The 15,344-nt window shown below is 39.5% G+C and overlaps 1 protein-coding gene across 3 annotated transcripts in view; it reads right to left on the reverse strand.

The window, feature by feature from the left end:
* Positions 1–15,344, reverse strand: part of LOC117303696 (RUN and FYVE domain-containing protein 2-like) — a 48,802-nt gene that overhangs the window by 20,385 nt on the left and 13,073 nt on the right. For all 3 annotated transcript variants that reach the window (XM_033787966.1, XM_033787963.1, XM_033787964.1), the window contains exons 4-6: positions 5,381–5,482; positions 3,865–4,056; positions 3,044–3,191 (exon numbers count right to left, since the gene is read on the reverse strand). In XM_033787966.1, the coding sequence (XP_033643857.1) occupies positions 3,044–3,191; positions 3,865–4,056; positions 5,381–5,482 (442 nt within the window). The remainder of the gene's footprint in view (positions 1–3,043; positions 3,192–3,864; positions 4,057–5,380; positions 5,483–15,344) is intronic.

Consider the following 15,344-nt stretch of genomic DNA (forward strand, 5'->3'; position numbering starts at 1 on the left):
GAAAATGATGAGCGGATGTCTGAAATCTTGGTGACAAAGAATTTCTGGAACTCATTTGCTAAGTCCTGGTTGTTGTAGGTGGATGGAAGGACAGGGGTTTTGGGTTTGAGCAACAACTTACCAATTAACTTGAAGAGCTTCTTTTAAACTCCTGAGGATTCTTGTACTTGAGATGAATAATGGATGATCTTTGCCTGGTTGATCAAATTCCTAACTACTTTACATTGGTTGCGATATTCTTGTCGTTGTATTGCCAATTTGCCATTTTTCCGCCACTTCCGCTCCAGTTGACGACAGATCTTTCTCGTTGTACGAATATCATCATTGAACCAAGAGACTTTAGTTCGGACCTTGACTGATCTCGTTTTCCAAGGTGCGTATTTATCCAAGATGTCACTGACTGTACTCTCATATTGGCTGACATAGGAATCCAAGCAGTCATGATCAACTTCTAGATTTGCTAAATGAGTGCCTATGTCGTGGAACACTTCGGGAGAATTCACATGTTTCCATTGTCGGCTCTTTATAGTGACGGTTGGGACTTTGGGCTTGCACAGACTCAAGTTACACATGACTGCATAATGGTCAGATAATCCAGGTAGAATAACAGTTTGAGACAATTGGTGGGGAGATTTCACGAGTTATGACAAGGTCCAGGCAATGACCGAGACGATGAGTCGGCTCCTTGATATGCTGGGTAAGACCAAAAGCTTGAAGTAGATGCTTAAACTGGTTTGCATTGGTGTTGTGGACGTCATCAACATGAATGTTAAAGTCGCCGGTGATGATGACTTCCGATGGATGAAGCAGATATTCCAAAATCAAAATCTCAAACTCCCTTAGAAAACTTGTGAAAGTCCCATGTTGGCCGTTTGAGTCCCTTTCAGGTCTGTATACAATGACAAGTCGAACAGATTTAGAGTTTCTGAAAACTTCAGCATGAAGAGATTCAAAAGTTGTGTACTGGACGTCATTACTTTTCACAGAGACAGATAAAGTAGATCTGTACAGTATTGCAACTCCTCCACCAGTCTTGTGAGGTCTTGGGATGTGATGAAAGTAGTAGCCAGCAGGGGTACACTGACGACATGTTAAGTTGTCGTCTGGTCTCAGCCATGTTTCTGAAACGGCAACAAGGTCCAGATCTTTTTGCAGAACAAAATCAGCAAAATCGTCATACTTGTTACAGATGGACTGTGTGTTTAGAACACAAAGGCTGAGTTGAGATTTGGCTGTAGTCACTGGTACTGGAAGAGAAGGGAGTGTAACTTCGGGTACAGGGGGTTTATGAACAGTTCTACGGCGACCAGCTTTTTTACCACGATGTGTAGGTCGGTAAACAGTGCTGGGATTTACAAAAAGGCCAAGGTTCTGTAATGATAATATACAGGAAGGCAGCAGAGTTGTAGCACGTGTGGATGGGGCATAGCGGAGAGTGAGAAGCTCGTTTCCGTGAGTAGGAATTTGCAGAGTTTGGACTAGCTTCTGCTGAGTTTGAGTTATTTACACCCTCAGGGCCGGGATTTACAGCAATGTCACCAAAAATCACAATTTCTAAATGAAAAGTGGCTGGGGAGTTGTCATAGTAAGAAATAGGGCATTTCAGATATCTTCGATGGTGGATGAGGCCTAGATGTGTCTTTGGCAAGATGCAAGCACCAGACACAATTGATGCTGATGGAACAAAGCTGACCACAGATGAGTCAGTACAGTACAATGGTCTAGCAAGCAGGGAGAGAATGAAAAGGATACTTACCTCCATTGTCCCCAGATGGGCGAACAATGTCCATGGACTAGGTGGATGACTGCACAGGATGCAGCCACCTAAGTGTGTGTAAGCTTTATACACCAGAATTCTCAGCTGAGACAGTGAACATTTCCAACAGAAAAACACTAATTTCACAATTCAGATGACTCCAGGATACACAGAAAAAGTCCTGTAGATTCCAGGTGTAGTAACAAATCCAGTTGTATAAGAATAAAAACACAAATTGAGCAGTATACTAAGAAATTAGCAAACAAACACAGAGCTGATTTGAGTGGCCGCTGACAGGCGCTCAGTCAAAAAACCATTCGGTTAATGTATCTAATGATTAGCTTGTCTTCACCAGTTGATAATGAAAGAGTATTTTCACTGAGTCCAATGATCTACTAAAGAAGGGTTTGGGTACTTTTATTACAACACAAAACACAAACGTCCACAGATTTAAATTAAACTTACACGGTTTCAAGACAATGGTGGTAGCCAGCTTCCCTTACAATACTAATTGCTGGGGTGTTGTAGTTTTGAGAATTGAGTCACGAAAGTAATTTTCATCTCAGTGAGACAAAAATTATTTTAGCATGTACAAAGTATTAACGAGACTCTCCTGAAAACATTGGTCTGTGATTTCACTTTTGTTTCCTCAACAAATTTATGACTACAGGTAAATTACGTTACATACATCTTTTTTCAAAGTGAGTAGCGATTCATGTCATGGCCAAAAATGTGTTCTACAAAAGGTAGCAAAACCATTTAAATTGCCGTCTATCAACCTTCCTGTAACCATGGTAACCCTCCCAACCCCAAATATCACCCAACCCCAAATATCACGCACAAAACAAGACCAGCGCGAGCGGCAGAGCGCCGAAGTGCCTATAGCAACTCGTTTTGGGGCCTTATGTTTTTCTTTACTTTTAGCCACAGATTCTGTTAGGAGAAATGTAATGCATAATGCATGAGTGTGATGAGTTGTTAGCCTATAAGAAGATGCAATACCATAGATCACACGCCGCATGCACGCCCCATGACCCACACACACAAGGTGGTGCACTAAAAAGTCACATGCCGAGGGCAACACACAGAAGGTGCTTAATGAATAACTAATTAGATAAACGAGTTGCTAAAATCGCTTTGCGGCTTCGCCGCTCGCTCTGGTCTTTTTTTCGTGCATGATATCTAGGGGTGCCGCCGCTCGTTCTGGTCTTTTTTCGTGTGTGATATCTAGGGGTGCCGCCGTGGCGTGTGCCTTGATTGAAGGCTACCCTCCCAGTTGATACTCACCTCCTCCTTAGCTTGATTACTGGACTGTTCAAGATTCTTAATCTTGTTTTGTAAGACGGTAACCTGTGACGTCAGGTGTCTGTTGTGTTCTTCCAGGTAGTTCTTCTGATCTAGTACTGCAGTTAGATTCACATCACATGTCTCACTACTGAAAACAAAACCCAAGTCAAGTTAATATAATTATTATAATATTGAAGTCTTATATAGCGCACATATCTACCAAACAAGGTACTCAAAAGCGCTGAGTATATACAAACTTTCAGAAAGATAGGTTATTGCAGTGATGAATTCTGAGACCCAACTATTTAGCACCTTTTATTAAGGGTTTACAAGGTGCTACGGTGAATAAAGTAGCCACAGCAAGGAACACAGGGGCGAACCCCTTCTCTTTTCGATAAGTGCACTGAGTTCTTTTACATGCGTTACACATCAAATGGGACCAACGGCTTTACCAGTTCTTTTTAGGAGTTGTTAACCAACGGTTCTTTTCAGAACTAACACTACGATATTTATATGGTACTACCGCAAACCTCTCTTAGTCCATCATGCAAAGTTTCAAAAGTGGCAATGTCACGAAAATACGTTTTACATGCTAAAAGAATTTTTGTCTCCTGAGATGAAAATTATTTTTGTAAATTGTTTCACTTATGAAGCTTTCTACCATCACTATCTTCAAACTGTGTGAGTTTGATGTAAATCTGTGGACATTGTGTTTTATGTCCTACACAAAGCACCCAAACCCTTTCATGATAAGGGTTGTCATGATTGCAATTTTAATAGAGTTGATAAACTAATATGAGACTGTACATGTGTAAGTTTACCTTGATGCTTGTGGCTTATCCAGGTAGTTGCCATCTTTAAGATACAAACTGAAGTCAATAACAGAGGGGGCGGAGTCTAGATCATCTCCCTTCAGGCACAGGTTACAATCAATGACATTAAGACCAACCAGCAGCCCAGCTATTACTGCAGCCTCTTCTTCAAGTAGGAGGGCGTTCTGATCGTACCATTCACTGTTAACAAAGAAGTCAAATAGTTCAAATACAACAATTCCATTTTAAAGTTTTTCATTTGACTGGAAAATTTAACTAGGGCATTAACAATGCACTTATCATGCACTTATATTGTTGTCCAATTTAGTTAGGTAGCAATATGAACAGATAATCTGTACATCCACATCAATCTTCCTGTTTTGAATATTTAAGCAACATTTGAAAGTTGTTTAGATATTGTTGGGTTTTTGGGGGTTTTTTGGGGGCGGGGGGGGGGGAGAGACACAAAATTTTTGGAGTAAACTAACCTATGTTGGCAGTCTCACTATTTTGTCAATATCTTTGTTGGGGGAGTCATTCAGAATTCATACGACTATAACCCTTTTGCGAAACGACAGCTTCGGCTTTAGATTTGGCTCAGGCTAGCTTGGCCCCACCAGTTGTTTTGACAATTTGCGCCTGCTTTACATACACGCGCTCAGGGCTTCAGATGAGAGAACGGAGCCAAAGCTGAAGCTGTGGTTTCAAAAAGGGCCTTTGTTGTTGCTATACAGAAGTTTACTTAACAACCTGGGAAGCAGGATTGTAAGGGGATCCCCTGAAGGGGGTGCAAATTTTTCTCATAAACCCGAGATTGCAGGTTCAAATCCTGCTCTAGTCAATTTGATAAGAATTATTCAACAGAGAGGTCATTCCGACACAGTACTAAAGTTGGTTTAACTCATGGTTTGACCCGATCGAGTTCAACTCTGTGTGTCTGAACGGTTCTCAGACCGAATCGGATTCAACCCACAAAAGATAAACCGTCCAGCGAGGGGGTTTATCTTTAAACCGCTTCGGGTTTAACTTTCAACACTGTGTGTGGACAGAATAAAAAAGACCACATCTGGTTATACTCTCAACAGATGACCCATTGATCTCTGTAATCATTAGGTAAACACACTGTGACCAATGAACAGGACAATAAACCAGATGTTAGAGTAATGGGGTCACGTTTGCTTTGACCTCTTCAAACCAAAGTTAAACCGTATCAGGTTTAACTCAGTGCTGTCTGAACGCAAGGGGACCACCTTGATACTTAACCAATTCGGGTCTAACTTAGTCTGCTGTCTGAACATAACCCTAGCCACTTATACTTTCCATAAGAAACAAATTAGTTCAGGTTAGTTTCAGAGTAATAAAGGAGTTATAAGAATGGGTATTTGGTTTGTAGTAACTACCATGTGTACATTGCTGTGTAGACGTTGTTCTTTTGGGAAATAGGTCTTGCTTTTTTTTCTACTGATGCGGAGTAGAGTGTGTTCTTAAGTTTTTCAACCGTCAGAAAATTCCCAAACAAAAATACCTTAAGATATCTTTACGTTCTAGGAGTGCCTTGAAGTAGTCTGCAAGGTTCTTCTGCATCAGAGCAAGCCTTAGCCAGGCTCTTCCTCTCCCAAGACTGGTCCTGAGGTAAGAAACAAAAATCAACAACAAAATATTACTCAAACATTGACATTATACCATGTGCAGCAAGCCAGTGTGCAGCCAGCCAGCCAGCCAGTGTTAATTTCAAGCCCTGGTGGCAGAAGCCCTTGTGTAGCGCCATTGCTGCTATTCTGCAATGTAGGTATAATGGAACCAGCCAAAAAGCAAGTTATCATCTTGTGATAGAAGTATGGAGGTCCCTCAGTAGACTAATTATTGACATGACAGAGGTGGTACGATGCAAGACAAACATGAAGAAATGGGGGTAACCGACGATGATGACATCAAATGCCATTGGTGCGTATTACCCGATTATATGCCACACCTTTTACGATGCCCAGCCCTTGAGGAGCAGTGCTGCCAAGAAGACCAGGGGTGGATTTCACAAAGAGTTAGGACTAGTCTTATCTCGAGTTAGGACGAGGTACTAACTTAGGACTAGCTGTATACAACTCTTTGTGAAGTCGACCCCTGAGCCCAATTTAAAGGGTTCTTCGACCACACACTGTTTAGTTAAGTTACTTAATGATGTAGGTAGTGAAACTGATAAATTAAATCAGTCAGGTGTTATCATGGCAACAGATTTCTCTAAAGCTTTTGATAGAATGAATCACCTAATTGTTGTTGAAAAATTCATTAGTCTTGGCGTTCGACCTTCAATTATACCGTGGATCTGTGATTTGTTATCTAATCGTTCTCAGTGTGTCCGTATTGATGGTGCCCTATCAGACTGGCAAACTACTAATGCTGGAGTCCCGCAAGGAACTAAGATCGGACCAATTGCATTTCTTGCTATGATTAATGACTGCCAGCCAACCAGTGCAGAAGTTTCTCAGTATAAATATGTAGATGATGCCACTTTTGTATTACTATTTTGGGAAGTTAGACAAGCTGTCATGCAAAACGAACTTGACAGTCTCAAACAGTGGTCTGACAGGAACTGTATGCGTTTAAATCCAACCAAGTGTAATTTTATGACTGTTTGTTTCCAGCGGGCTCTCATTGAACCGCATATTGTATATATAAATGATGTGCTTATTAACCAGGGGTCGATTTCACAAAGAGTTAGGACTCGTCTTATCTCGAGTTAGGACGGGTAACACGTCTTAACTTAGGATTAATCTTAAGGTCTGCATGCTACAGTACAGGGTTGGGACACGTCCTAAGTCCTATGATTAGTCTTAAGTTAGGAAGAGTTTTGTGAAATCGACGGCAGAGTCCTTGCCTTAAACTCCTTGGTGTTCACATACAACAAAATCTGAAATGGGACACTCATATTGATTTTATGTGTAAATCTTTTAACCGTAAACTTTATTTTTTAAGACAGTTGAAACGTTGTAATATACCAGCCAGTGACCCGAGAATTGTATGTCTAATATATTAGACCTGCCATTGAATATGCGTCTCCTGTCTGGTTCTCTGGACTAACAAGAAACAACTCCTCTATTGGAAAGGTTACAAAAGAAGGCCTTTCGCATCATTCTCACCTATGATTACTGTATGAGTCACCCTTACGAGCAGATTTGCAATGAATTAAATATTCTTCCCATATCACAGAGACTTGAAAAGTTGACAATAAATTTCTGCACACCACTCCTCAACTCAAACAGGTTTCGGGAGTGGCTCCCATCCACCAGGAACAATAGCTTAAGGAATGCGAACCACTTAACCGCCATTAAATGTAGAACTAACAGGTACAGAGACAGCTGCATTCCAAATTGAACAAGATTACTGAATGTGCAATTGTGATCTAGTAGTATCCCTTTCTTATGTGCCAAATTAGTTTCAATGTTGTTGGTGTGCTTTTTTAAAATTTTGATTCTTTTAAGTTTAATTGTATGGATTTTAATGCTGGCTTTTTATCCACAACTTGTCCCTTTGATTTTGTCTATTTTTGTAAGTCGCATTCTTTTTGGTTAAGTGCTGGTTGATTGTTTGTTTTGATTGTTTGTAATACTTGCTAATTATCTACTGTATGTTTTAACTGTTTAACCTTTTGCTCTTTTTAAGGAAATTTTTATACTGTACATGTTCTAGTGCAATTCAACCATATCCGTTGTCATACTGTTCATTTCTTTGTAATGTTTTTATGAAATAAACCAATAAATATATTTCATAAAGCCTGTAAGCACAAAAATTTGCTTACCATGAAACTTCTTCCTTAATAAAAACAGGATTACCAACCAAATTTCCATGTGATTTTCAGGATAAGCAAACAACAGCCGAATGCCAGTAACAAGCAATATGCAACAAACTAAAATTTGGTTGGTAATCTTGTTTTTATCAGAGAAGAAATTTCATACTAAGCAAATTTTTGTGCTTTCAGGCTTTATGAAATTGGGCCCTGATGGGAGCAAACGAGAGGGCTGTGAGATGTGCCCAATACTGGCCAACAATTGAAGAGTAGATAGATGATGGACTCGAAAGAAGAAGGTGGCAGCATGTAGAAAACATCAAACAACTATGATTGTTATACCTCGGTAACAAACTGTGAAGTTTGATTGGTCGAGAACCAATCACTTGCCGTGCAACAAATACGCATGTACCATGGCTGAGTGATGTTCACCGGTGTACATTACCTTGATCGTTACCACCAATTTCCAGTGCTAATTTCCATTACTTGTAATCATCATTCAATGTTAGTTTCAAACGATGGTGTCCATTGAAGTCTCTCACGCAGAGGCAATTTGTAACACGCAACTATTTACTCATCAGACGAACTGACAAGAAGAAATGATTAAAACCAACCAAACACAAAACCATTTAACTCCTGATATCATGCGCAGACCAAGCTCCAACATCATTTGATTTAGGTGTAAATGCACACTTGACAAAAAGGCAGTGCAGTTTGGGCGACCAATCCTTCACTCACTCACGCTACCGCACAGACAGCTGCGACCAATCCTTCACTCACTCACTCTACCGCACAGACAGCTGCGATCTGTCGCGCTGATCTCCTATGTTAACCCAGTTGCTCGATCCAAGATGTCTTCAGGTGGCCTCTAGATCTTGACCAACCCGGCGCGGGTAGGATTCTGCCTCTGCAGTTTACTGCCATGTTGAGTGCCTTCTTTGCCGGCGTGTTGTGGTCAACGTGGGAAATGTGGCCGAAAAGAGCACCTACATGTGTATAACAATCTCTAAATCCTTGTAATGTGAACATGTTCAAGAGGCTGGTTTCATTTTCTGATCTCCAAAGGGAAACTTCTGCATCTTGATCACTTCAAAGGAGACATCAATAAATAAGTTTTGCAACTTCATGAACTTGATCACAAACACTGACTTTACAGTGATCTTGCTCTCTTCTATTAAATGTGTCCATGTCCCTCATTGATTACAAGCGCTTGGAATCTCATCGTTGAGTGGGCAAGACAAGGGGCACCTTGATTGGAAAAGCATAAAGTCTAAGAGAAACAGTTGAAGGGGCACCAAGACAACTAAGGCCTCCATGGCCTTGGTGTAATTCCATGATGTGTAGCACTTAAGGAGTATATTTTAAAGTCAGTGCTTCATCTTCTGCTTGGGCAATAAAACATAACAATGTAGATGTGGACAATGGTAGATGTACATTGCTGAAGACTGTACAGAATTAACGTCATACTATCTGGCATTTTAGATCCAATGTCCCACTGCGTTCCCTAAGCTCTTCCTCAGAGAACCTCTTGGCCGAACATCGCTGCTGCTCCAAATGTATGGAACTCATTACCATCACATCTTTGCCATGCAACTACACTTGGACAACTCAAGAAACTACCTTAAAGACTCATTTATACTGAAAAACTTGACTGTTTTTTTTTACTACACTCTGGAACATCTTGAAGTTGGACTTTTTGTTGCATCTTCTGTAGGCGCTTTGTAACCTTAGGAGAAAGGCGCCTGATATAAAAGATGATACGTACATTTGTACATGTGAATACATGTATGACCAAGAAATGCATCACCCTCTGGTTCTAGAAAATGTTTGTCAAATTTCTTTCAACCGGGGATGACTTTCAAATATCACTTCAAACATCTGATCCAGGGACTGATTTCATCTATACGTAAGTAGGATTTGAAACTTTCCATGGTGGAAGTATACTTAAGAGAGGTTAAAAAAACTCTTTGAGTAGTGATGGTCCTGAAAAGAACTAGTAATTAACATCTCATGTACGCAATAAAAAAAACATTGCGATAAAAAGCTGTAATAATGAACTTCACACAGTATAGAGACTCCTCAGGTATATCTACACCATTCCTTGCTCTTCGTACTTTGATTATTGCAATCATTGGACTACTCATCATATCTGGGAATATTCTTTGTCTTGCTGTGATACGCCGCATCACAACTGCAGCAGACAGCACCAAAGTTCTTATGACATCAGTTGCTGTCTCAGATCTCCTGGCTGGTTGTTTTACTGTACTGGATCTTTTTCCTTCAGCTTTAGACAGATGGCCTTTTGGTGCAGTCGGCTGTGAAATTGTCGCAGTTGCAAAATGTATAGTCTATATGATGACAATAACTGCAATTGTATTTATAAACATTGAACGATGCCTAGCTATCACAAAACCTTTTAAATTCCAAATGTGGTGCATCAATCATCGTGTGACCATTCTTGTAGTTGGGTCGTGGATTTTCGTCTCATTAATTGTCATATCTCTCAAGTTCATATTGAAAGCACCAGCAAAGTATTTTGCATTTGAAGCACTGTGTTTTGCTGATATCAACCCAAACATTGTCAATATTTTATTCCTTGTTGCGGCTGTTGTATTACCAGTGCCTATAATAACTTGTGTTTACTTTCCAATAATCAAAGTAAGTCGTAAACATGAATTGCGCAATGGGGACCCAAATGAAGGTGTTATGGACAACAAAGCTGTTAAGACTTTCCTAACGGCTGCTATTGTATTTTCCTGTTCTTATACACCATACTTGGTGTACAGACTTGTTCTTCAGCGAACTAAGTCAGACATCAACTTGCTTCATTTCACATTAGTATGGTTAGCTTCTTGTAATAGTTTTTTCAATGGGCTCATTTACTGTATGTTTAATGCATCCTTTCGTCAAATAGCCAAGAAAATAATTTCAGAAAAATTCAGATGTTTCACAAAGCCAAACATTGTACCAGTGAATGTGTAGTGTGCTTACATTTAACACGTCGGGTGTTCATGATGAGACCAACACGGTACACATAAGTGCCCTTCACACGACAACCAATTAAAAACCATTTCATGGAATAATATTTCAAGGGAAGTCTTTCACCATTACATGTACCTTCTGTACACCCTGTAAGTTATTTGTCAATCTAGGAACTTTTAATTTTTGTTCTGTTCAGAAAGTGCCCAATGGCTTTAAGGGAATGTGACTTTTTGTTTCAGATATCAATATAAACCACAAGGGAAACTGACTGGGTAAATTTTTTAATGTTTGTGGGGGTTGAACAAAGAATTGACTTAAGTTAATCCGGAGGTCGTTGGTTCGAATCCCCTCCTACTGGCACCCCGAACAAAGATATTGACAAAATAGGGACACCGCCAACATAATGCTAGATAGCTCAGTTGGTAGAGCGCCGGCATGTTAATCTGAATGTCAGTGGTTCGAATCCCACTCTATCAACAAATCTGCATTCACCATAATCAAGTCTCGCAATGCAATGTCTATTGATGGTTTTATGATGAAATACTATAAGTTACCACACACGCCCAGGTGGAATATTATACAAATATGGAGTGGCTCAGAGTGGAATGGGAGGAATATTATCGCAAGGTAAAAATTGGACTGTTCCATTTCACGAGGCGAAGCTGAATGGGAAATGCTATTCCCCATGGACGAATAGGTCTTTTCGATCGCCGGTGCGGATGGGAGTAATAGTGAATGTCACATAAAGTAAGTTCCACCAATCAAATGACAAGGATCTGTATGTCAGTTACATAAGAAAAAATATTGCGGGTCTGAGGAATCTGAGGCCAATGGGTATGGGATGAAGTTACTTTTTTTCAGATTCCACAAGCGCGTTTGATAACAAATTGCATGTGACGGTCAGCATTTGACGCAAATGCACCACTTTTGAATTTACATTTAAAACTTCTTATAAGCTGTATGTTTTGCGTTTAGCTTATAAAAGCACAGTATGCAGATTTAGAACACACAATATGCAGGGTAGGATATGGGCGATATAAACATAAGTTTTTCTTACACTCCTTATTGCTATAAATTGACAAATCCGAATCAAGGATTCAAGCTTACTTGAAGAAACAACTAATTGTCACTCCCAGGGTGTATTGTGAAATGTTCCATTAAAGACAGTGGACACTATTGGTAATTGTCAAAGACAAGTCTTCTCACTTGGTGTATATCAACATGCAAAAAATAACAAACCTGTGAAAATTTGAGCTTGATTGGTCGTCGGAGCTGTGAGACAACTATGAATGACAAAAAAACCACCCTCGTCATACGAAGTAGTGTGCTTTTCTATGCTTGATTTTGAGACCTCAAATTCTAAACTTGAGGTCTCAAAATCAAATTCGTGGAAAACTACTTCCTTCTTGAAATCTACATCTTTTTAGAGGGAGCAGTTTCTCATAATGTTTCATACTATCAACCTCTCCCCATTACTCGTTAGCAAGTGAGGTTTTATGCTGATAATTATTTTGAGTAGTTACCAATAGTGTCCAGTGTCTTTAAGCTGGACTGTATTATCACGATACGCTTTATAGGGGGACGTTAGTTTTCATACATTGTATATAGGTACATGTACATGTAAATGGCGGGCTGAGCATCACTCATTTGGTTGGGAAGAACATTAAACATTGTACAACTAATGAATGATTATGAGTGCAATTGCAATGGTGAAAGATAAGTTCAAAGACGGAATGTTATTTTTAACGAGGCGGAGCCGAGTTGAATGGAACATTCCATCTTTCAACGAATGAAAATATTCTAACCTTTGTACGAATAAAAAACACATTCATTATTTGTTTTATATAATAATAATAATAATAATAATAATAATAATAATAATTGTCGTTTAAATTTTTGTTATTGTATATCATTTTAATGTTATTGTTTGTATTTTAGAGCCATGAGCACTTTTATGGATTTGTGCGCTTTATAAGTTTTCATTATTATTATTTTTATTTTTTATTTTATTGGAGGATAGAACTACCTTAATAAAATAAAACATACACTATTTAATGTGACATCACAATCCAATTTCTTTTGGTTCGGCTTCTTTGGATTTAACAGTGATTAAGTGTGTTCTGTACCGCTGGACTGCGTATTTTGGGACACGCGGGCGCGGTAATTTAGTTTGTGCCGTGCTGCATTACCAAAGACACGCTCACGCAGACATTTCCTGCAGACAGTGTGTATATATTGAGTTTTTTTGGAGCAATCAGGTATTAATGCATAGGACAATCTATTTCTGGTCAGACAGTCAATACACACTTTATCATGGGGGCTTGATGAGGGCTATTCATTACTTATTACATAGTTGTTATTATGTTGCCATAGCGCTCATGGGAACAAAGAGGCTATCATTCTAATCAAACAATGCATCACAGGAAACGCAAGTGTACTTACCGGTAGTATTTTTTTCGTTTTTTTTTTTAATGCAAGTTTGCCCCAAACAAGGCTAAAAACCACTCTAGGTAAGAGGTTTCAAGAAGAAAATGAATAAACATGAAAACAACTCAGGAGAGGTGGAGGCAGGAATTGATAGTCCTCTAAAACAATCCAAATTGCAAGATGGGGGGAAACATCCACCAGGCAAGGAGTTCCATGGGGATGCAGTACGTGGAATCAAGCTGTAATGAAAATTGTTCAACGTACAAACCTTTTGCTTGTACTGATAATATATAAATTACATACAATACACTTTTTTATTTTGCCTGTTTGGATATTGGTTTTGGATGAAGTTGGTTTGCCAAACGGTAGCCGGTACTTTAAATAAAAAGTGTTCATACTGTGACAGAAACTCAAAACACTTGCTTTGTTAAAGTTTTTGATGCGTTGTATGGTGAGGTGTCAATGCATATTCGGATTGCAGTAAAACCACATATGTGTACATGTATCTTTGCTGCGCAGATTTTGTTCTTTGGGAACTAGGTCTTAGTTTTTATAGTACTGCCGCAGATTTTGGAATTCAGGAGACTACTCAAATCTGAAAAAAAATGTTCTGCGTATTAACTAGTACCTTGGCAGAAGGTAGGAAATCAACAAGGACTACTCATTGAACTTTGCATTGTAAGTACACCATCGTGTCTGGGCAAAACTCCTATCTTCTAGTTTGTAATTAACACTTCATACAAGCAATCTGTGAACATTTTTTTTTAAAACACAGTGACAATTACTTGTTTGGGACTAGCCATTGGTGTTCTCTAATAATAATAATAATAATAATAATAATAATAATAATAATAATAATAATAATAATAATAGTAATAAGACTTGTAATGCGCACATATCCACCCTGCTGGGTGTTAAAGACGCAGTAAAACCAAAAAAAAAAAAAAAAAAAAATAAAAAACACAAAGAAAACAGAACAACAAAATTAGTCATTGAAAACCTGTGACATAAGATAAGTTTTGAGAAGAGACTTGAATTTTGCGGTACAAACACACGATCGAAGATTAAGTGGTAGAGAGTTCCAGATGCGTGGCGCGGCTGAAGAAAAAGACCTGTCACCCCATGAGTGTCGAGACTTGGGTTCAATGAGGAGAACAATTGAACTTGATCGAAGATTTCTTGATGGAGTGTAAACTTGAAGCAGTTCAGAAGTATAGTGGGGAGCCTTGCCATTAAGAGCTTTGTGGACAATGAGCATCAGCTTGAAGATGATTCGTTGAGAGATAGGGAGCCAGTGTAGTTGTTTCAGAATGGGGGTGATAGCACAGGATTTTCTAGACAGTGTCACAATGCAGGCAGCAGTATTTTGGAGCCGTTGAAGTCGGGAAATCTGGTTGTTAGGAAGACTGTAGAGAAGAGCATTGCCGTTGTCAAGACGAGAAGTAACAAATGCCTGAATGACCTTTTCAGTGGCACTTTTGTCCAAGTACTTGTGAATCTTACCTATATTCCTGATGTGATATGATGATAAACTAACAATGTTGTTGATGTGTGGCTGAAGTGTCATCAATGAATCAAAAATAACCCCTAAGTTCCGAGCTTTCAGCGAGGGAGCTATCCGAGCATCACCGATGGAGATGTATGGTACTGAAACCTTAGTTAACTGTTGACGTGACCCAAATAAAAGGAACTCTGTCTTATCATCATTTAACTTCAGGAAGTTTTGTTGTGTCCAACGTCGAATCTCTTGGATGCATTTCTCAAGTCTTGCAATAGATGCGTTGGCGTTTTTTTGAGAAGATTTAAACGTGATGTATAGCTGAGTGTCGTCTGCGTACACATGGTAATTCAGATTAAATTTAAGGATGATGTCACGAATCGGTAAAGTGTACAGCATAAACCACTGGGGGCCGAGTACCGACCCCTGTGGCATAGAGTAGTTCAAAACAACAGGGTCGGATATCGCAGTGCCAATACATACATGCTGAGTTCTATTGTGGAGATACGATTTGCACCATGCTAGGGCTGTGTCCTCTATGCCAAGGTGATTCTGGAGCCGAGAGAGAAGGATGTTATGATCAACAGTGTCAAAAGCAGCACTCAAGTCTAGCAGGACTAGTGCTGTAAGGTTACCATTGTCCATAGAAAAGAGAATATCGTTGCTCACACGGACTAGTGCAGCCTCGGTCCCATGGAAAGGCTTGTATGCTGACTGGAACACGTTCGGACAGGTTGAAAGTATGAATGTGATCACAAATACGCGATGACACTACTCGTTCGATGACTTTTCCAAGATATT

This window comes from Asterias rubens, chromosome 20, assembly GCF_902459465.1.
Source record: "Asterias rubens chromosome 20, eAstRub1.3, whole genome shotgun sequence".
Classification (NCBI taxonomy): domain Eukaryota; kingdom Metazoa; phylum Echinodermata; class Asteroidea; order Forcipulatida; family Asteriidae; genus Asterias; species Asterias rubens.